The 22198-nt window shown below is 46.9% G+C and overlaps 1 protein-coding gene across 2 annotated transcripts in view; it reads left to right on the top strand.

Moving 5' to 3' along the window:
* Positions 1-22198, top strand: part of ZNF536 (zinc finger protein 536) — a 338195-nt gene that overhangs the window by 148092 nt on the left and 167905 nt on the right. For both annotated transcript variants that reach the window (XM_025367308.1, XM_025367309.1), the window contains exon 3: positions 12990-13142. In XM_025367308.1, coding sequence (XP_025223093.1) covers positions 12990-13142 — 153 coding nt within the window. The remainder of the gene's footprint in view (positions 1-12989; positions 13143-22198) is intronic.

The following is a 22198-nucleotide window of genomic DNA, read 5'->3' as shown; positions in this document are numbered from 1 at the left end:
CAAGCAAACTTGACCTTCCTCCTGGAAGCTGCTACCCAGGAGGCTAGTCCTGGAGCTAGGTCAGTTCATTTATTCATGCATTCATTTATTCACCCCATTTGGGGTGAATATTGGCTGGACACCAGTCACGCGCAAGGTATGGAGGAGGAGGAACCTCAGCCCTTGTCCTTTGCACTTCACAGGCTAGAAGGAACGCTGGTGTCAAAGAAGAACAAAATTCAAGCTCTGTATCTAGGCAGAGAAGCCAGTTGGGGGCCACTTGAGATGGGACCAGGCGCTAACCGTGGTGATAACTGGGAGTGACGTGGCCTGACTTATAATCAAGAAAGGTCACCCATGTGGATACATCAGAGGAAAACAAAGTTGCCTCTCAGGACCTACCAAGAATAAATTCACACTCCTCTCAGTCTCTACAAGGGGAAATAAAGTGAAAACTTAGCTAAAAGTGTCACAGTTGCATTGGGTAAAGTACACTGCCCTTCAAGCAGCCTGGGACACCTGCCAGGGACACGAACACTGGACCGGGAGGGCCATTCGCAGGGCAGCGCCCAGGGATTCCGTTGGTCTGCAGGTACCAAGACAATGGACAGTGGAGTGGCCTCAGCTGTCTCCTTGGCTCCTCTGCCCTGTGGCCTGAGCCAAGGCTGAAGGTTTTGTCCTTTGGAATTCCACCAGCTGGGAACAGGTCTCCAGAAAGATCCATGTGCCTGTGCCTGATCGGCAGAACTGGAAATATATATATTATATGTATAGCTAATTTTCATCTCAACTGAAGTATTTATGACTACAAGATATTGAAGGGTTCAGCCTTTATTCAAAAAAATTTTTTAAATTGATCCAAGGATTGTGTTCATCTGATATGTTCTCAAACGACAAGGGCTAGATAAGTCAGTGCAGCTCAAAAATGGCAGTAACTTCAGAGCTGGCAATTGACACTTGTTTTCTGCCACTGTTTACTCTTCAATAAAAAATGCATATTTACCATAGCAACCTCCTGATCACGTGGAGCCCTATCCTACATGCGACCCTCTAAAACAGAATAGCTTCTTAAAGGAACACACACATCCTAATCGGCATGCTTTTCAGATGCAAAAACGTGTTCTTTCTAAGGAAGCCCCCTTTCCTGGGATTTAGTGCTCATAAACACGTCATCCTTGTAGAAATCATTTTGGTCCCCTGTCTTAAATTTTGAGATGTTCGTTCTGGAAATCCAAATACAATTATTCTTGGAGGGGCTTTTGATTATCTTAAGGATTTGTTGATTATTTATTTTAATATGGTTCTAAATATATATGTGTGTGTTTATACATGCACATATGTATATATATTTTAAACTGCAGCCATTAGTATCATCTGGAAGGGAGTTTGGTGCAGATTCTAACGACCTGCCGCTTCATCTGTGATTAAAGATTGTCATCTATGCGAAGCTCAGTTGCAGCCTGAATTGTTTTTAACTGTTAACTTGGGAGGATTGCCTGGGATTTTAGAGCTTTGGAGGAGCTGCCCCAACCTGGACTTTTCAGGGAAGGAACATGTCCCCTCATGCTGCCACTTTGTATGTGTCTGATTCCATAGCTTGGAGCTGGCTTGGGGTTGGAGGTAGGGGGAGGGGGGGACAACCAGGGACACGAACACTGAAAGCTGCTACCCAGGAGGCTAGTCCTGGAGCTAAAACCACAGGTCTGCCCCTTCCCCATACCATCTTTACATATGACACGTTGCTCTGGCAATATTCATGTTGAAAGCCACTATTAATTGGAGCATAACCTCCGCCAGGCACCATGCTAAGTGATTTATATATCTTAGTCTCTACAGTCCTTTAAGACATGAATTCCTGTGACTATTCCTGTTTTGCAGATAAGGAAACCAAGCCTCAGAGAGGTTATGTAATTTGCCCAGGATTACATGCCTAAGACCTGGGGAACTTGGTTTTGACCTGAAGGCTTTTGGACTGCAAAACCTCTCCGCTTACTCTGTCTTCTGAACCTGTCTGTCAGATTTAGCTCTGGAAGGACAAGTGGGGACAAGATGGAGAAGCCTTTGGAGATAGGGACAGTGACAGTGGCTTCCCTCTCAGAATGCTTCCTCCAGAGATTCCTGGGTACTCTCAGTTTCAGCGGAGATTTGTGGAACTCTTTTCAGACTCTGATCTTTTTTTTTTTTTTTTTTTAATGCCTGCACCTGGCAGTCAGGCACCCTTCCCTTGTGCTGGGCTGAAGTCAGGGCTGGAGTGCCAAGGGTCTCTGGATGCCACAGCCCCAGGGAGAGGTGATGTGGCTGTGTGACCACAGGTGTGGTCAATGCCTCTCTGAGGGACCACTGTAGGCTAAGGAGGCATCCCAACTGGGCCTGGTGGATTTTTAAAGTTTCTTTCAATATGAGAAACAAGAACGTATTTGTGAGTCTGTTACGCTTAGTGGCTTTGGGGCAAAATTTGGTTGTGAAGTGAGGCTGTGTTCTCCGTGGTACAGAGGCATTGTGACATGCACTCCACTGAGGGGCACTGCCCCCGCCCCATGCCCTGGCCAGCCAATCCGACGGCGGCATGCACACAAGCCATTTCATAATTATCCATCACAAGTGCCTCCATGCCGCCCTAATAGATTATTTAAAATGGTGTGTGTGTCTCTCGTGCAACCTCAAGTCAGCCCCAAACTGTACATGCGTACAGGCTGGGAGAGGTAATTGTTTATCATGTATCTCTTTGTTGCAGACACTTTTATAAAAGAGTATGTATTATGTATGGTGTGACCTTCAAATGTCAGGAATGTGTTGTGCAATAAACTGTCAATATTTGTGGTTATAAGGTACTAGATGACTTTTACAATAATTGGAACGGCTATATTAAAAGCTTGGATCACTTGGCTGGTTAAAGAGAAAGACACAGGCCAGCGTTCATCAGGGACTTGCCTTCTGCCAACTATTAAATGAAAGATATTGCAAGGTGCTCAAGATGTCTTCTTTGTTTAAAAGAGAATATGGCAAGACACGTCTCTAGGGGAGGCGTTATCTCCAAATCATCCCTTCTCCTTTCAATGTGCTCAATTCCCAGGAGAAAACTCAACTCCACAAGTTATAGCGACTGACCAAATGCATTTTAAAAAAGATTGGTCCAGCTTGTTCCTGGTGTCAGTTAGGTGAGAATTCCTGGAGTCAGATCTTCCATCTTCTCCCCTCCCCCGCCCCCACCCAAACAGGAGGGGCTGTAAATTATCTTAAGAGGATCTTAAAAGCTATAGTGTTTTTTTTTCTTTCTTGAGAAAATAAATTACATAGACATCTTTTGGGAATTTATGCTTTACTGAAAGTAGAGGCTTATACTATAATTTTCTTCATTTTTTGTTTAAAGAAAGGAGTACTTAATTTAAATTAAAAAAAACAAAGGCATAACACATTTTATTATAATTATAATAGTAACTGGATCATAGATTACATTAAAAATATCTGTTTCACTATGCTCTTCTATGGGTGACTATCGCTTTATGCTTATGTGAAGTCGTTTCTCCTTATGATAGTCAGATCTTCATTTTTAACCAGGAATTGAGTAAATGAAACGGGGAAAGGGGCCTCACACTTTTGTTTTCTAAGGAGCTCACTTGTGGCCTTGCTGATTATAATTGTGTGTTTGTGGTTCCTTCCACCTGGATGGAGGGAGAACTGGGTGACACCCTGAGGCCCCTTCCTCCAGGAAGCCTCTCTAAACATCCCCAGGTCTCCCCACACTGCAGTCATCCAGCTCCAGCCCCTGCATGCGCTGAGCACTCTGGAGCACTTCCGATGTTTTGACGGTGCCCTGGACTATTTCTCCCCTCCAGCTGCTCAAATAGCTTTCCTCTCACAGTCAAGAACTGGTCTTAATATCTGAATTCCAACTTGCTTGCCTTCCCTGGTGCTTTTATTTATTGAAAAACGTATTTATAAAGCACCTGCTATGAGCTGAGGACCTCCTTCATCCTGGAGATGTCACGGGAAGCCATAGTGCCTGGTCCCTGTTCTCCTGGAGCTGGTATTCTAGGAAGGGGACAGGCAGTGAGCAGTTTAATACACAGGTCAGCTAACTGTCTGCAAAGGGCGACGTGGACTGTGACATGGGCTGAGAACTGGGGGTTGGGAGATTCCTTCCAACAGTGCTATCAGAGACAATCTCTCTCAGAGAGGTGACTTTTACATAAAACTCTGAAGAGAATTCTAGGGAAAAAGAATTCCAGGGGGAGGGGAAGCAGGAGCAAAGCCTTACTGGAGAAGGGACCTAGCCTCGGAGGAGAACAGAAATTTGGGAACCAGCCTTGGAGGAGAACAGAAAGGTGAGGGCTGGAGTGCAGTTGGGGGGTTGGGATGAGGTTAGAGCAGTAGGGAGGCCACCTGGACATCTTGAGACAGAGCTGGAGGTTATTCTAAAAAGCAATGAAATGAGTAGCTGGTCCCTGCCCTGCCCACAACCAGAGACTGTTCCCAGGAGACAGCAGCAGCCTGGCCTGAATCTTTCAGACTCATTCTCCTACCTGGGTCTTCTCACCAAGGCCAGGTTCTTAGGTGACCCTGCTCAGCACTGATCCACACTAATGGTCTCTGGGGTGGGCTCCAGCCCACTGTCCCTGTCCCAGAGAGAAGAGACAGGTGTGCAGAGCCCGGAGAGACATGTCACACCTGATGGCTTGTCCCAGGTCGATTCTGTGAATCAAACCCTGCCTGCTGCATCCAGGGTTGCAGTCTCTAGCCTGGGGACTGAGAGCACCTGCCCACGGCCAGCCCATAGCCACCCCTTGGAGCCTTGGCAAGATGTGGCGGTCTGCGGATGACAGGGGATGTTGTCACAGCAGCATCACATGGTGCCAGAGGGCAGAGACCCCATGGGTGGCCCAGTCCCCAGCAGGGAGTTTCACAGACTCCACTGAAATTAAGAACGGGCTCAGGGCTTGAGAAAACCAGAAACACATTTGGCCCACAGTTCTTGATCTTGAAGCCTTGGTATATTTTAAGGAAAATGTAATCCATGTGTTTCTGATTCATTTTCACTTAACTCATCAAAATGTTGCCTTAGAGAAGGTATTTGAAATCCTAGTGTCTTATATATTTCCCTTTTTCTTTTTTTGAGACGGATTCTCACTCTGTCACCCAGGCTGGAGGGCAGTGGTGTGAACTCGGCTCACTGCAAACTCTGCCTGCTGGGTTCAAGCTATTCTCCTACCTCAGCCTCCAGAGTAGCTGGGACTACAGGCGCCCGCCACCACACCCAGCTAATTTTTGTATTTTTAGTAGAGACGGGGTTTCACCATATTGGCCAGGCTGGTCTCGAACTCCTGACCTTGTGATCTGCCTGCCTCAGCCTCCTAAAGTGCTAGGATTACAGGTATGAGCCACCATACTGAGCCTCCCAGTTTTGTTTTGTTTTGTTTTGTTTTTTAAGAAATTCGCCTTTTGACGACCTGATTCCCCCAGTTCCAGAAATCCTCTCTTGCCACCAGCAAATGGAGCTCTGCCCAGTTTTGAGTTTGGGTAGAGGGTGAGACATGGCAACATGGAAAACATGCCACCTCTCTGTCTCACGTGTCCCAGGGCTCGCCAGTGAGGTCCAATCCCGACCCCGTGCGCAATAACCCAAGAGCAAGCTGCCTTTTGCCTCCTCACAAGTGGACATTGTTTTCTAAAATAGCTCTTTATTTAAACAAATACGTTCACCAATCCATAAGAATACTTAACTGTTTAACATGACTATATTTGGCCATCATAAAGTTGAGGACTCTGATGCAACCAGAGACACCAAATTGATACTGACCCGAGGCATGCGTTATGTCTTCCAAGAGTTAGGCAGAATTGTTTACAGTAATGTTACGATTTTCACGCACACCATTAATTTAAAATAATTTTAAAAATTGAAGGGCCAGCCATGATTGCTTTATTTGAGTCTATTGAAGTTTTCAAAATAAGGGAAGTGGTAAGCTTTTATGAGTAGCCATACATTCCTTTGGACGTTCCCCAAGGTGTTGGTATTGTCTTGCTCCTGAAAAGATCTTCAAGCCCTGGTACACGTGGGCAAGGATGTTAAGAAAGGTGTGACTTTTTGTTGTTGTTGTCCCACTGAACTGCTTCTTCAACCCTTAGACTCCACAAATGTTTTTTTTTCCTTCATTAATGAAGTGAGAACTGCGATTTTGAGACGTTCTTTGCACAAGGTACACTTGCAGAGTTAACTGACAACTCATCTGGGAAAATGTATTTACTGTTATACTAGAAGCTCCATAGAAATTAAAATATCATGGCATTTTATGCCATAAACGTAGTAAGCGCCAAGTTGTTCACAGAGTTAGTCACCTTACCCATGCGTGGTTGCTGGGGTAACTCTCCAGTCATGGCTTAGACCTCACCATCACCACCATCATTGCCAACAGCATCATCGTTATAATTTTTTTTTTTAATGGAAGTCTTTCTAAAATGTACTTCTGGGCATCTGAAGGGTAAGACTGCCAGCGAGTTGGGATGAAGTGAGAACCAAGAATCCATGTGCAATATAAGAAGAAGCCACTTTTTCCTTTCTCTTTGTCCTCTCACTCTGCCTGTTTTGGTCTCTATCTCTGGCTTCTCCCTCTCATTCTGTGAGTTAATTGGACTCCCTGGAAGACTGGATATAAACCTGGAAGACTTCACCAGTAGAAGATTGACTCTTCTTAGTCAATTTCTGACCTTTTCTCATAATGGCTACCCCCAAAATCTCCATGGCTTAATATAACCAAGATTTATTTCTCATTCATACAAAGTGTGATGTGGGTCGGCTGTCATTCATCTGGTGACTCAGTGACCCAGGTGCCCTCTATTTTGTGATTCTGTTGCCTCAATCCTTCCATTGCAAGGTCACTGTGGCCCAGAAGGAGGGGCAGAGGAGGTGCAGGCACACTCTTTCTTCATTTCCTTCATCTGTTAGCCAAAACTGACCACCTGTCGTCAGCTTAGTGTAAGAGAAGTTGGGATATGTAGGGGTCCAGGGACTAGTTAGCAACCATTTGCTGTCCTTTTTACAGTCATTTCTTCTTGCCTCTTTAAGACCCAACGTCGTATCTTCTTTGGCTGTAGGGTGAGGTCAGCGGGGAGAATGAGAGGTAAAAAAAAAAAGAAAAAAAAGGCAGTGGGCAGAGACAGCCTGGGATAGGCTTGGAACTCTTTCAGCATGGCGGGACCCAGAGGTCTAGTCCTTGAGGGTCAGTTGGGCACCAAGGGCGAGGGGAGGGGTGAAGGGACTTGCTTGGAACAGTTGGATATTAGGGACCTGGGAGGAAAAGATTCTGCCTCCTAACGCCTGAGTCAGCATTTTTGGAAAACAAGGCTGTTTTATTATACAAAGAAGTTCAGTGTTTAGAGAGAATCTAGGGGGATATCTGCCCTTCAAGTACAAAATCATTTTATAAAAAAGTTTTAATATCCCAAAGATATTATACATAAATAAGGTTAAGTCTGTGTTGAGGCACCCATCCATTCAAATCATGTTTGTATACAGCAAGATAGCCAACCTCAGGGGCAGTTTCAGACAGCTGGTGACAGTGTTTTCTAAGTATTGGGGCTTTAACTTTTGAGAAGTTGTTTGTCTTTCTAAGCATCTGTTTCTTTGTCTAACTGGTACTGCCACTTTGTGGTCCAGTGGATGATGAGGATTCAAAAATGATCCCTGGCCATTTTGATCTCCCCAACTCCTTCAGCCCACACCCCCTCCTCTGAATACTTAGGGAAAGCATGCATCTTCATGTCACCTTGATCGAGGCCAACCTTGCCGTAGACTCGGAGGATAAGAACAAGCAAATGGGCATGTAGACAACATTGCTGACCTTGAGAAGACAAAATTAGGAAGGTCTGTTGCGTGATGTCTCCTTGTGCCTGGTAACATACCTTTAAAAAACTTGGATCCACCTCCTTTTTCTTTAGCAAGTCACTTTCAGCTTGTAGGCATGGGCAGAGGAGAAAGCTGGCAGAGCTTTTGATGCCTATTTCAACGCATTTGCTCTTGGCTACAGTCTAGGAGGGTTGCAAATATGGCCTGTGTCTGTCTGGAATATTATTTGTTGTACCCATGCAAGGCACCCACTTCTGAAGAAATAATCCCATATTATTCAGTGGGGTCAAGAAAATAAACAGGGGTCACAGGAGCTGTTTCTCAGCTGTTTCTCCATCACGTGGGAGCCCAGAGCACACCCAGGCTGAGGGTGCGTTAGGAAAGAGAGGGCCTCCCCGCCTGCAGCCAAAGGTCCCCTCTAGGGACATCTCAGTCTCTAGGAGCTGGCAGGGGTCTGTCCTTTCACAGATGAGCAGGGAGGAACAGATGGCAGAGTTGAGGCTGACCTCTGTCCACATGTCTGCCTTCAGTCTACCCAGCACATTAGAGAAAGTGTCGGATAGGAGGGAAGGAAAAGAAAATTAAAAAAAAAATAAATCTCAAACCAATGCATGAAAGGTTTAACAAAGGATCACAGATGCAATATTTGTAATACCTCTCTCTCTTTTTTGTTTTTTGTTTTTGTTTTTGTTTTTGAGATGGAGTTTTGCTCTTGTCCCCCAGGCTGGAGTGCAGCAGTATGATCTCGGCTCACTTCATCCTCTGCCTCCCAGGTTCAAGCGATTCTTCTGCCTCAGCCTCCTGAGTACCTGGGATTACAGGCGCGCACCACCACGCCTGGCTAATTTTTGTATTTTTAGTAGAAATGGCGTTTTACCATGTTGGCCAGGCTGGTCTCAAACTCCTGACCTCAGATAATCCACCGGCCTTGGCCTCCAAAATTGCTGGGATTACAGATGTGAGCCACCATGCCCAGGCAATACCTCTGTCTTTCTACTGCCTGCTTCCTGGAGTGGCTGGGGAAGGGCTGGTCTGTCTGCAACATAAACCAGTGACTGCTTTCTCCACCTGACGGTATGGGGTGCCAGGCAAAGCGATGGGACTCCGTCCTGCAGTTTGCAGAGGGGCAGATGCCAGTGCTTTTATACTTGGGGTAGAGAAGGAATTTGAGAGCAGCCGCACCTTCCCCTCTGAACGACACTCTTGGGTTCTTGCTGGGGCTGGGCCGAGTTCAGCACACACATCCTCACTAGCACCCATCCTGGCACAGGCTGCAGCTCACACACAGTGCCCTGCGGGTGTCCCACCAGCACTCGCCCCCCAGCCTTCACTGCGCTTGGCTTTCAGCCTCTCTGGACACTTCCTGGGACCACCCACAATTGCCCTTCATCTCCTCTCAGCATGATTTTCCAGAAGGATTAGTCTAAGCGTAAACGCCATAGGCCTTCTGGCCCTCCAAAAAAAAAAAAAAAAAAAAAAAAAAAAAAACCCTTTTCTTTGTGAAGTAAAAATTAGACTCTTAAATCTGCAAAGAAAACTGTTTATCTTACAAATTTATTCTTTTTATTGGGCCACACATATCCAAGATAGAAAGATAAAAGGAAAACAGATACAGGCCGTCACTTAGAGTGATGTATAATGAGGCAGGGCTCATCCTCATGTTCTGCAAAGTGTTCACAGTGCAGAGCGGCCGTATTGCTATTTTTATCTGTACTGTGGCCTGGGCAAGTCCTTCCCAAAAGCTCCAGGAGAAATATGCCCTCCCTCATTTCCCCTGCAGTGTCTTTTTTTTTTGTGATTTTTTTTTTTTTTGGAAGATTCAGGGGGTACATGTGCAGGTGTGTGGCACGAGTATATTGCGTGATGCTGAGGTTTGAGCTTCTAATGATCTCGCTGTGCAAGTAGTAAGCACAGTGGTCAATAGGCAATTTTTCAACCTTGCCCCCCTCCCTACCTCCCCTGCCTTTGGCATCCCCAGTGTCCATATATATTTTTTGAGATAGGATCTTGCTGTGTCACCCAGGCTGGAGTGCAGTGGCATGATCCCGGCTCACTGCAGCCTTCACCTCCCAGGTTCAAGTGATTCTTGTGCCTCAGCCTCCCCAATAGCTGGGACTACAGGCATGCACCACCACACCCAGCTAATTTTTGTATTTTTAGTTTTGCCATGGTTTTGCCATGTTGCCCAGGCTGGTCTGGAACTCCTGACCTCAAGTGATCTGCCCACCTCAGCGTCCCAAAGTGCTGGGATTACAGGTGTGCACCACCACACCTGGCCTCCAGTGTCTATTGTCCCCACCTTTGTGTCCATGGGTACCCAGTGCTTAGTTCCCCCTTGTAAGTGAGAACACGAGGACATTCTCCTGCAGCTTTATTCCATAGCGGTTCCTTGCTACTGCTCTCTGGCGGGCTCCTCTGGAAGAAGCTTTAGGAGAAGGTCCAGATCATGCCACAAGGGACCCTGCAGAAATTACACTTTTTTTGTTTGTTTGTTGCCCAGGCTGGAGTATAGTGGTGCAATCTCAGCTCACCACAACCTCCTCCTCCCAGGCTCAAGCAGTTCTCCTGCTTCAGCCTCCCGAGTAGCTGGGATTACAGACACGCACCACGACCACCTGGCTAGCTTTTGTGTATTTAGTAGGGACGGGGTTTCACCCTGTTGGCCACGCTAGTCTTGAACTCCTGATCTCAAATGATCCACCTGTCTCAGCCTCCCAAAGTGTTGGAATTACAGACATGAGCCACCGTGCCCAGCCCAAGAATTACACTTCTGAAACCTGCCCCTGCCTACCTGCATCCTGAAGCCAACATCCAGGACACCTAAGTCCTGCTTATAATTCCAATCAACAGTGATTGGCCTCCTAACTTAAATTGGCTATCTCGACTATGTTGCCAGGAGCACTTGGGCAGAATTTTAATCAGGCTCATCATTGTTTGAAACTGACCTTCATGATCCCAGCAAAAGGGAAGCTGAGGGAGGCCGGGAGGGCAAATGCAGCATGCTCAGGGTTGGGGTGTGTGGGAGTGGGAGAGGGGTAGAAGGAGATGGCCTTCCCGCTGTCTAAAGCTAGGGTGTGGTTGGCTGGAAATGACATCTGGTCATCACTCCCTCTGGCAGCAGCTCCTGGTAGACTCAACCTGCAGGACATAGAGCCACTGTGACTGTATGTAGAGCATTTGTCTGATGGTGACTTTGCAACACTCTCTTGTGCCTGTTTGCCCTGATCAATCAGCCGTCTTTGGGGGCCTTTCCACATTTATTTGGACAACCACAATCTAGGGCTTGGTGGAGTGACTTTGAGTTCTAGATGTGGATGAGCCTAACTTCCTACTTGTGCAAAATTATAAGAAAAAAAGATAGGTAATTATACCCTTTGAATAGCTCTCCAATGATGGTTAGAAGAGTTGGGGAGAATAAGATTGAAGTGAGATTTCAAATATAAATAACTTTGCCCAGGTGATGATACGGTCGTACACAATCCAACTGCAGAGAGAATGCTCCAAGCCAAGAGTTTCCACAGTTGCTTAGAGTCAATACTCAAATAAGAATTAAATGTGTGAGACCTGGTGTAGTGGCTCATGCCTATAATCCTAGCTCTTTGGGAGGCTGAGATGGAAAGATTGCTTGAGGCCAGGAGTTCAAGACCAGCCTGGGCAACAAAGCAAGACCCTGTCTGTACAAAAAATAGAAACTTAACGAGGCATGGTGGCCTGCACCTGTAATCCCAGCTACTTGGGAAGCTGAAGCAGGAGGATCACTTGTGCCCAGGAGTTTGAGGTTGCAGTGAGCTATGACTGTGCCACTGCACTCCAGCCTGGGTGACAAAATGAGATGCTGTCTCAAAAAAAAACATAAAAAGAATTGAACGTGTTGGCCTTCATCTTTCTCATGGTCTACAAGTCTGTCCCTTTTTTGGCTGTTAGCAGAGAACACCAGGAACAGACGTTGAGACGTAAAAAGAGTTTGCATTTTCCATTGCTTGGAAGGCACAGATCTTATTTATTAATCTCTGCAGAACTCGCAGATCTCATTACCCCAGAATGTTCCCTTGTTCTCCTCGTGGGATTTACCGTGAGGCCTAGAGGGTGGGCTGGAAGCTACGGTGAGGACCCCACTATCCTCAGGAGCTTAGATTCTGGGCCAGGCCTTCAGACTCCTGCTCTGTGGGGAGGTCCACGACTGTGGAAGAAAAGTGAGCCCAGAGAAGGTTCTCTTGCTTCTCCTCCTTGAGTTCCCAATTGTCATCTCTTTGGTAGTGTGATGTCAGGCCTCGGGGGTTGCAATAACATATCCTTCAACCACTAGACATTTTTCCAGTTTTATTTACTATTATGTCCCACAATTTCTTTGCAGAAGGCAGCCATATGTAAATTTTATTCCGTTTTCTAATGGTTTGGGTTACGTAACAAATAACAGCAGGAAGGAAAATTTGTATCGATACTTGACAGAGGAAGTTCTCAAGTCACTGCAAAAAGATGTGTCTGCAGTGCTGTAAGTTTATGGGAGTTTTGCAGCTGAGTCTCTGCATATGACTTTGAATATGTCACTATATGTTTATCATGGGCTAATTGTGGAATCACATTTCCATACTTTTTCTTCTCCCTTTCATGAGATTACACCAGCCAGTGATGGATACAAGACTCTACAAGGAAGAAATGATCAGTTTTGGATAATTTTCTTTCCTGTCCCAAAATAGCCATATGTCTGCATGTCTTAGGGACTCAGCTGACACACATTTTTTTTTAATTTGTTGCTTGCTATAATGCAAATATGATTTCAGTCTTATAGTGAACTCTACAGTGAGTCCATATTATAAATTAATCAGATTCAACAAACACCAACATTTTTAAACTTTTGAAAAAAAATATTTAATAGGAACTAAGCAAAAGAAGAAATCAAACCAGCTGCTGACACAGCTGTTTCTTTTCTTGTTTAATTCAGTTCAATATAAAGGTACCATATGCTGCTTAAAATGATGATAGGAAAGATGAAATAATTTAAGAGAATAACAAGAAAATACATGAATTGTCAGCATTCTGTCAGATTTAAAGAATGAAATAGACAGGTGTAGTATTGACATGTTTAACTTTGTGTGGTGTTAGCAGTTTTGGTGCGAACAACTCCTGACATGTGCTGAAGTGATGTGAGAACGTTTCTCCTTCGCTGCAGACATTGGCGAGGAGGCTGGGAGATCCGCCGGCGTCCAGCAACCGGCGCTGCTTCGCGACAGGAGCCTGGGCTCGGCCATGAAGGACTGCCCGTACTGTGGGAAAACTTTCCGGACATCCCATCACCTTAAGGTGCACCTGAGGATACACACAGGTGAGAAGTCTGAGTGCATCCAGGGGCACAGCCCAGAGGTGGAGGAGGCCCCCGTCCTGCCTGCTTTCTGGCCCAGGTCCACAACTGTGTGGGTCACTAAGTCTGGAAGGTTCTCCCTGGGCCTGTCTAGCCGCCACTGTGTGGATCATAAGCAGCCCTCATTTCCTGGTTCGTCCCTTAACTAACATTCACCTCGCAAATGACGCAGCGACTCGTAAATGTAGACTCGGGTGGTCCCAGCCTGGGATAACTGGGTCACGTCTGAGCCTCTAGGGCATTTTGCTAATGGTTTCCTTCTGCTGTATTGAAGGGGTCCCTCCCCATGCCCCTGTATGAACCAGTCTCCCAGGTGTCAGTGATGGGGTCTCAGCTCAAACCTTCCTAAGTGTAGAAGGGAGTGAAGCCACTTCCCCAAGCAGCCAGGTAGAATAGGCTTAGGCCGGCCTGCGTTGCTTGCCCAGACCTGGGACAGGGCAGCTGGAGTCAATCTCCATCACTCCATGTGGCGTGGAGGAAAAGTGACTCTTCCCTGTGTCTCCTCAAAGGAGAGATTGAGATGCTCTTAGGCAAAGGGGGGCAAGTGGCTGCTGCACCCCTTTGGCGGTTTCTCATGTCTCGGCATCATACCGGCCGAGGACTGGCTGGCAACAGGGAGTTCTCTGTGTCCCTCAGTCATCGTCCTTTTTAGCTTTTCTGCTTGTTGCTTGCACATTGCCAATATAAAAAAAAATCTATCGGAGATATGGACACTTCCATTTTCTTTGATTTTCCTCCTGACACTTTATCTATTGGAGTATGAGCTGCTTCAGAGGCTAGACAAATATGCCATCTATTTTCAAAAATAATTGTGGTTTATTTCCCAAGGAATCAATAAGGCTGTGGGTTGCACAGGAATATTGAGTGCATGTGGGCCGTGTGGGCATCGCATTGGGGGAGACAAGAAACCCCTCACCTGGAGCCTCACCTGGTCCCCACAAACCCCCTGACACTGAGGGAAGCCTGAGGACAGATGGGCACAGGCGGCCATGGGCTGAGTCACTAGCCTTGCTCATCCTGCATGCCTCCCTTGGAGTCATCTCAGGCCAAAGAGGTGTCTTTTAAAACGGTCCTCCAGGTCCCACTACTCTCCCAAATGGCCTCATGCCACCTGCCCATGCCTTGCCCCTGGCCCCATCCTGCCCCCTTCTTCATCCCTGGCACCTTTCTGAAACAGCGTCTGCCTTCCTCCCGTTCCTCCAATGCAGAATGCCTGTTCCAGCCGCAGGACCTGTGTTTCTGCCCCGCCCTCCACCTGGAATCTTCCTCCAGGTGATCCCTGGAGACTTAGCTTCACTGGGATCTAATCAGAGAGGCTGACCCTGACTACCCCACCTAAAACAGCCCTCACATCCCCTGCATTATCTTCTTTATAAACTTAACAGTTTCGGAAATAACCCCGTTGGGGTTCATCACTTATTTGTCTCCCACCAAGCAGTGTCTAAGATTTGCACAGGTGGCAATATTGTCCATCTTTTGAATTGCTCTCATTTTTATAACCCCAGGGTCTGCAAGGGCACCTTACACCCAGTTGGGGCAGATGAATTTATTTGAAAGATTGAATGACAGAAGAAATGCTCAAATAAGTGAGTGACTCCTCCTGTCTTCCCTGCATTGTTCAAGGTGGCACGGAGGAGTCAAGGGCTGTAGGGAAAGTGGTCCCTTCCCCAGGGAACACAGGAACCCATCAGAAACCACGGCCTGGCAGTCAGGCTGCAAGCGCTGGTTTCTTGGGCATAGACAAAGTGGAAGATCCTCTTCCTGGGAGTTTAGGGAGGGGGCCTTGCATTCTGATCTCAGGGTCTTTGCCCTTTGAACTTCTCTGCCAGATACTTGCATGGCTTGCTGCTTCCCCTTCAGGGTCTGGCTCTGATGCCCTCTTCTCTATGAGGCCCACCCACGTGGCGGTGCACCCCCACCCCACCAGGACTTTCTAGACCCCTTTCCTTCCCTGTGTCACCTCTCCATAGTGCTCACAGCATCTGACACACCATGTCTTTGTATTTCGTTGTTGTTTCTCTCCATGCACTAGAATGTGAACTCCTTGAGAGCAAAGGCTGTGTCTGTTTATCCAGCTGCATCCCCAGCCTAGAACAGAGCCTGACCCATGTAGGCACTCAGAAAATATTTGCTGACCCAGGCATTCCCGCGTCAACTGGTGAAAGTGACCAGACTCGAAGGCAGTCAGCCCAGACGTGGTTTTCTCAGATGATGCTAATGTCCATTTTCCCCCCCAGATTGGAGCCAGGGTTGTGGTGGTGGTTGGGTGGGGCGGGGACCAGCAGACTGCCAGGATACGGGCGGTGGTCCATAGGGCACCCACCCTTAAGCTGTCTGCAGGAGTGTGGAAACCAGGCCAGGCTTGTCTTGTGTATTTCATGTCGATACAGAACACTGGACCACGTTTCCCAGCCAGGTGGTGGCTCTCCATGGGTGAGGTCGGCCTTGCAGAGTGTAAGAGTCAGTGAGGAATGGCGGTGCCTCTCAACAAGGGGCTTCGCTAACCGTGTCGCCCCAAGCCCCGACAGCTTCCCTGGACGTAAGAGTAGACACTCCACAGAATATTTCCAGGCAACTTAGGGCCAAGGCTGACGGAAGTTCTGGGGAACCTGGGAGAGAGCAAATGGTTACTGCTCTTCGCAGTTTTCAAGCTTGAGAAAGACTAAAGTTTCTGAACTGCTTCACAAACCTCGGCATAGTCTTTAGAGACATTGAGAGAGACAAGATAGGGCCATGGACAGAGGCATTCTGGAAACTTCCTAGAATCAGAGAGAAAATGAAAGAAGCCATGGAAACATCACACCACCTCCACCACCCCTCGGAAGCAGCATTTGCCTTGTGTAACAGGCAGAATGGTAACCAGATAAAGATCAATTTCCTTTTTATCTAAGAACAAAGAAGCTGGAAAATGCTTACACTTGTGCATTTGAATAGAACAGAAAGTGTTACATGTTATAAATCACCCAAATAAACATCTATTATGACAATGTAAAAGTGTAGATTACACAAGTAATTAAAAATCAAAATCAACGTATTTGTTAATAAGTGATTTCATGTGGGACTCAAGTTGGTGAGAGGCCCTGACTGCCTTCTCTTTTGGCCCCGGTGTCTCTCCTTGCTCCAAATACCATACAGTTTTTGTATTTCTAAATGACACGGCCAGAGGACAGCAGTCTCATTATGAAACAAAAATACAGGTGCTCCAAAATGCCATCTTTTTGAAGTTTTTAAACAATGGACCTGTAGGAGCACATTTTAAAACTCAACGTGTAATAAATATATTTTTAATTGGGATATGAGGTGGCACCTTCTCTGTATTTTTTCTGTCCGACTGCATCTTTATTAGAAGTCTCGATCATGTAACATCAGTGGATAAAATCTCTCTCCTTTTTCTCCCCACTGCATTAACTCAATTACTGTTTCTCTTCTCCTTACACCTGTTTATTGGAGAGGTGCTGACTAGATGCACCAGTCAGGTTGCTCTGAACATCTGGGAGCCCGGGAGAGCCTATGAGTCACTAGGATGTTTCTGGTGCACCCTAAGCTTCAGCCAGGTCCACAGGGGACCAAGGAGAGGCTCCTGCAGGACCTCGGGAATCCCCAAGGCCATCAGATCCTGGAGGCTGCCTCACTCTGGCTCCAGGCAGGGTGGACGTTGATGGCTGCTTGACCCAGAGAGGGCTGAACTTCTCTCCTCATGGAAACATTACCCTGGGCAGACTAGGGTCCAATCACTGGATATGGGCAATTTTTCTTCTACAGCAGTGTCTGTGATTCGAATTCAGAGCCAGTTATTGCAGGCTCAGAAAGGAGATTGCATCAGTCAGGGTTCTCCAGAGAAACAGCACCGATAGGAAATGTATGTATGGCCAGGCACAGTGGCTCATACCTGTAATCCCAGTACTTTGGGAGGCCGGGGTGGGAGGATTGTTTGAGCCCAGGAGTTCAGGACCAGCCTGGGCCATGTAGTGAGACCTCATCTCTATAAAAGGAAAGAAAAGAAAAGAAAGAAAAGAAAAAAAAAGAAAGAAAAGAAGGAGATATGCTACACACACAGAGACACACAGAAACACACAAGAGATTTATAAGAAATTGGCTCAAGTGATTATGGAAGCTGAGAAGTCCTAAGATCCAAAATCTGTAATTGGTGAGCTGGAGACCCAGAAGAGCTGATGGTGTAAATTCCAGTCTGAGCCTGAGCCGGAATGCAGGAGACCAATGTCCTAGCTGAAAGACAGCCAGGCAGAGCAAGCGCACTCCCCCTCACTCAGCCTTTTGTTCTATTCACGCCTTCAACGGATTGGACAAGGTGCACCCACATTGGAGAGGGCCACCTTCTTTACTCAACCCACCCACTCAAACGTTCATCTCATCCAGAAACACCCCCACGGACACACTCAGAAGAATCCTTAACCAAATATCTGGGCACCCTGCCGCCCAGTCAAATTGACACAAAAATTAACCATCACAGAGATATATCAGCAAATATCTAGTTGTAACATGCAACGGGGAGGGCGCATGTCCCCAGAGTCTCCTGAGAGGCTGACAAATCATTTCAGGATTGGTCTCCATGCGCACATGCCATTCTTTCCCTCCACGTCCCCTCCCTGCGCCCTACCTTGGAAAGCCAGGTGCCTGGGGGTACTCTGGAGGGTCTGATGTATCTGTTTTGCGTGCACAGGAAGCAGGCAGATGCTGACAGATCCCTGAAAGGCTGGGGGAGGCTTGGCCCCCTGATGGTTGAGCTCCTCCTGCATGGCTGTGGGACTCCTGGCTGGGTTCCCTAGGGCGGCTCTCCCATGTGTGGGTTTTTCAGGATGGGATTGTTGTCTCAAGGAATGACCATTGTAGAGAAATGTAATAAGCAACTTCACTCGTGAAAACTTGGAGGCATGAAAGTTCAGGGACTAATTAAAAATAAATCTCATTAGTTTCTTCCCCCTCTCGAGTTCTGCGAGTGGTTTATTAATCTGGTTTTGATGTGCCGCATGTTCCAGCCCTGAGTCGGGAACCTCTTTGTCGGAATGGATCCGCACAGGGAAGTCAGTGGTGGTTTCCCAGGGGTCTCAGGCTGCGGTCACGAGGGGCTCAGCACTGGGCTGAAGGGCACGCCCGGCACCCCCCAACTCCTGGCTGCTGTCTTCACGGCACAGCCCCTGGATGCTGGCTGGGCCGTCACCTGTATTCTTGTCCCTTTCCTATAGGACCAAAGAGGGTTGTGGAAGGGAGGGAGTTCTCCTTTGCAGCCCCCAAAGGACTGCACGCCCAGTCGGGTGTAGGGAGGGAGACCTGGGCATTATCTTGCCTTGTGACTACAAAGCATGACAGCAACTGGCTGAACACAGAACTCAGCCCGCGGGGATGGAGTAACGGCACAGTAACAGTGATGGTAGTTCCCACGTTCTGTCCACGCCCACATGCAGGCACTGTGCTAGACACTGCGCATTAACTCGCTCCTTCATCCCTACAGCACCTCAGCTACCAAGGCTCCATCCCCTGCCCCGCTGCAGGGGAGGGCGCTGAGCCTCAGAGACAGAGACGTGAAGTTATCCCCCCCGGAGTTGCCCAGCATTGGATTAAAAGCTATAATCAGATCTGCCTAATTCAGAACCTCATTCTCCTCACCGCTGCACTGTATTGCTACTTTTTACTTTTCTGAGTGAATTTCTGGCTTGTTTTAGGGAATTAATGCAACATTTCTTTGACAGTGTGTGTCCACACCATACCCAACAGGAAGGAAAGAAGTGACTTGTACTCACAAGTGGTGTTGGCGCAGCCTCCAGGGAATTTAAAAGGGAAGTACTGTGCACCCCGGCTCCTCCTTGATCCCCCCCTCCGACTGGCCCCAGGCCAGGCTTCCTTGGCCCCACGTGCTTGGGTTTCCCCACTAGCACAGCAAGGTTAGGGGAGTGGTGAGGCTTGGTCACTGTGGCATGTGGAGGCGCTCTGACCTCCTGGGATGGAAACGGGGTGGGTGTGGGTGGGAGTGGAATCACTTCCAGCATGACAGAGTTGATAAACTTCTCATGCTACGGTGGAAACCACCTTTCATCTTCAAAGTGCTTCCCAAGCAGCGGCTGATACATAAACATGGGTGGAAATGGAACTTTCAGCCGGCCCCGTCCAGGTGCCTTATGGCTGGTGTCTACGTCTCTTACCTTTGATGCTTCTATGTAAGGTAACCAGGCTGTTTTCACACACTGAGTAAATATAAAAGCACCTTGCACATATTTTCAAAAAGGAATCGGTTAAAATGGGTATTCTTCTCATTTCCTTTTCCAAAAGGAGAGCACATGTTGTTGCCATTAGTGGGGGAGCAGCCACCTGAGTAATGATGAAAAAATTTAAAAAAAAAAGAAATCTCCAAAAGAAGATAAGTCTTTTTTTCTTTTTGTTTTGAATTAAAATTCCATCATTTTTCTATTTCCAAGATGAGCTAAAAGCCCGGTTTATTCCTCCTCGGTTCGCAATCCTTGCTTTTCCTGCCTTAATGACATCCTAAACTTTTGTTGAAAATAATTGATTGAATTTAAATTTCCTTAAAAGTTGAAGAGGTAATGTTACAGTATAAATTTCCTACCAAACACTAAGTAGGGAAATATCCATTAGTGAAATTAACTACAGTTTCTAGGTAGCTAACAATGTGCTGTATACAGTAGGGCATGGCTAATGAACACTGCAGTGGGTGATATTTCATTATACAAATTAATGCTCACATTTTAATGGGAAAGTCACATAATGAATCTGGGCTTCAGTGACAGCAATTAGAGACACAGATTGTCCCCTTCTGGACAAGGCACTGTTTAGCAATAAGCAGCTGTGTGAAAAGTCTTCAGGTTTACAACATATATATGCTTTGGGGGAATTAGTGTACAATTTATATTAATGTACTGAAGCTTTGCTGCAAAGACACCACCATATTTATCTCTCCTGGTGTTAACTAAGTAAAGACATGGAGAAGGACTAAATAAATATCAAATTGAGGATGCAAATACAGGAAAATACCCAGTTGCTCAACTTAAAAGTGAAGCACTTTTGGAGATTTAGCAAAAAAATAAAACCAAAAAAAAAAAAAATTAGAAGCATGAATCACGTCTTAAACCTTAAAATGGTTTCCAAAGAGAATAATATGAATCCACCTGTTATTTTTGGAGAGGTGCTGGTGGGAACTTGCTCTAAATAGCTCTAGAATAACTCACTGGAACAGTGAGGGTTCCTTTTACATATCAAGAGCAAAGTAGAGGCTCAGAATTATAAAAGACATGACCGTGTAAAAATAGGTACCGTGAACTAATTAAACCACCTGGTCGTATATTTCTAAAAATGGATGATACAGTGACTTGGGAGAGGTTATCAATGATATTTTAAAGCTGAATATATGTCTTATGCCATACGTCAGTGGGAAGTTGGCTTACTGTATGGCAGTTCCAATAATTTCATTAATCCGTTGGAATGATGAACTGCGGCTTTTTAATTTCATTATGCCTTTTCTAGCAAAACTCTTCTTTCCAGAAATGCATTGTTTGGGCCCACATCTTACTTCTTTAAAATATAGTGAGAGGTTTCCCCGCAGAAGGCTACCAGTGTTTGTGGCTGCTTCCTTGAGTGGGCAAAGGGCTCTCTTCTGCACATTTCACAATAACTGCCTGCTCCAGATCCCATCTGTAAAACAGAACACTGTGACCCTTCAGTGTTTGAAAAGTTTTGAGATAGGTACCCATATTTAAAAATTAAGATACTGCACCCAGATATCTCATAGATATGATACTTTTCTTTTATTCTTTTCTTTATTTTAGAGACAGGGTCTCACTCTATCACCCAGGCAGTTGTGCAGTGGTGCGATCATAGTTCCCTGCAGCCTTCAACTCCTGGACTCAAGCGATCCTCCTGCCTCAGCCTCCCAAGTAGCTTAGACCACAGTTGTGTGCCACCACACCTGCTTAACTTTTAAATTTTTTGTGGAGATGAGGTCTCCCTGTGTTACAAGCCTGAGCCACCATGCCTGGCCAAGACTTTTCTTGGAAAATCAAAGGTTGTAGTGCCCACAGTTGGTTAGAGTTGAGTGACAATGTGCTTCAGGAGAGAATGGCTGTTTTGCATACTCGTCTAATCTGCCTGGTTCTGCCTGCATGCGAGTGTGTGGCACCTATAACAGATAAACACAAAGCAACGAACCACAAACATCATGGAGGTCACCAGAGGACTCAGGACCCCCTGGAAACCTTGGGAGACAACCTGAGTCATCCCCTCAGTAGATGGGACTCATTTATGGCCTAAGTGGCCAATCAATCAACTAGACAGAGCTGCTGGCAGGGTCTGGGGCTGCCTCTACCTTGGGGCCGCCCAGGCAATGCAGGCCTGAGTCTCAGGCAGAGTCCAGCCTTGGTTGGGCAGGGCTAGGCAGGTCCAACGCCTGGCTCCTTTGGCATGGATCTGGCCATGCCTGGAGGCCTGGGATTTGCTAGAGTTAGCCCAGAGAGCTTGGGCAGAAGAGTGCATCCAGATGCAGAGACCTTGGCTGGGAAGCCGTTCTCAGCTGAGGTAGACTCAGCATCTGCCTGTGCCAGCCAAATGAAAGAGCGGACATAGACCGTGCCCTGGAGGCTGTGAAGTGTGCTGTTAGGCCTCTCCGCCAGGTTGCCGCCCCACCCCATCTAGGCCAACATTGTGAGAAGTTTGCCTTCTGAGCACTCTGAAACGGGCCCTTTGGGGAAAGAATGCCGGGGAAACAGCTGGGATGTTTCCAGTGGAGCACAGGGCCCTGGGGCTGCTGGGGTTCTAAGGAGGTTCCCAGCTCAGCCCCTGGATGTACCTGGCTAGAAACACACCCTGGCCGGGGCTCACTTTCATCTTCAAAGCATTTCCCTGTGCCCCTTGTTGGGTAGGAAGCCCAGACAGGGGAGAGAGGGCTTTGAGACAGAGGGCAGGAGTGGTTCTTCCAATCATTTAGCGATTACGAGGAAATTAAAATTGAGCTTGTTTCGTTGTGAACATAAATCCAAAGGGGAAGGGTTTATGCC

Source organism: Theropithecus gelada, chromosome 19, assembly GCF_003255815.1.
Source record: "Theropithecus gelada isolate Dixy chromosome 19, Tgel_1.0, whole genome shotgun sequence".
Lineage (NCBI taxonomy): Eukaryota > Metazoa > Chordata > Mammalia > Primates > Cercopithecidae > Theropithecus > Theropithecus gelada.
This window is presented reverse-complemented; position numbering and strand designations above follow the sequence as displayed.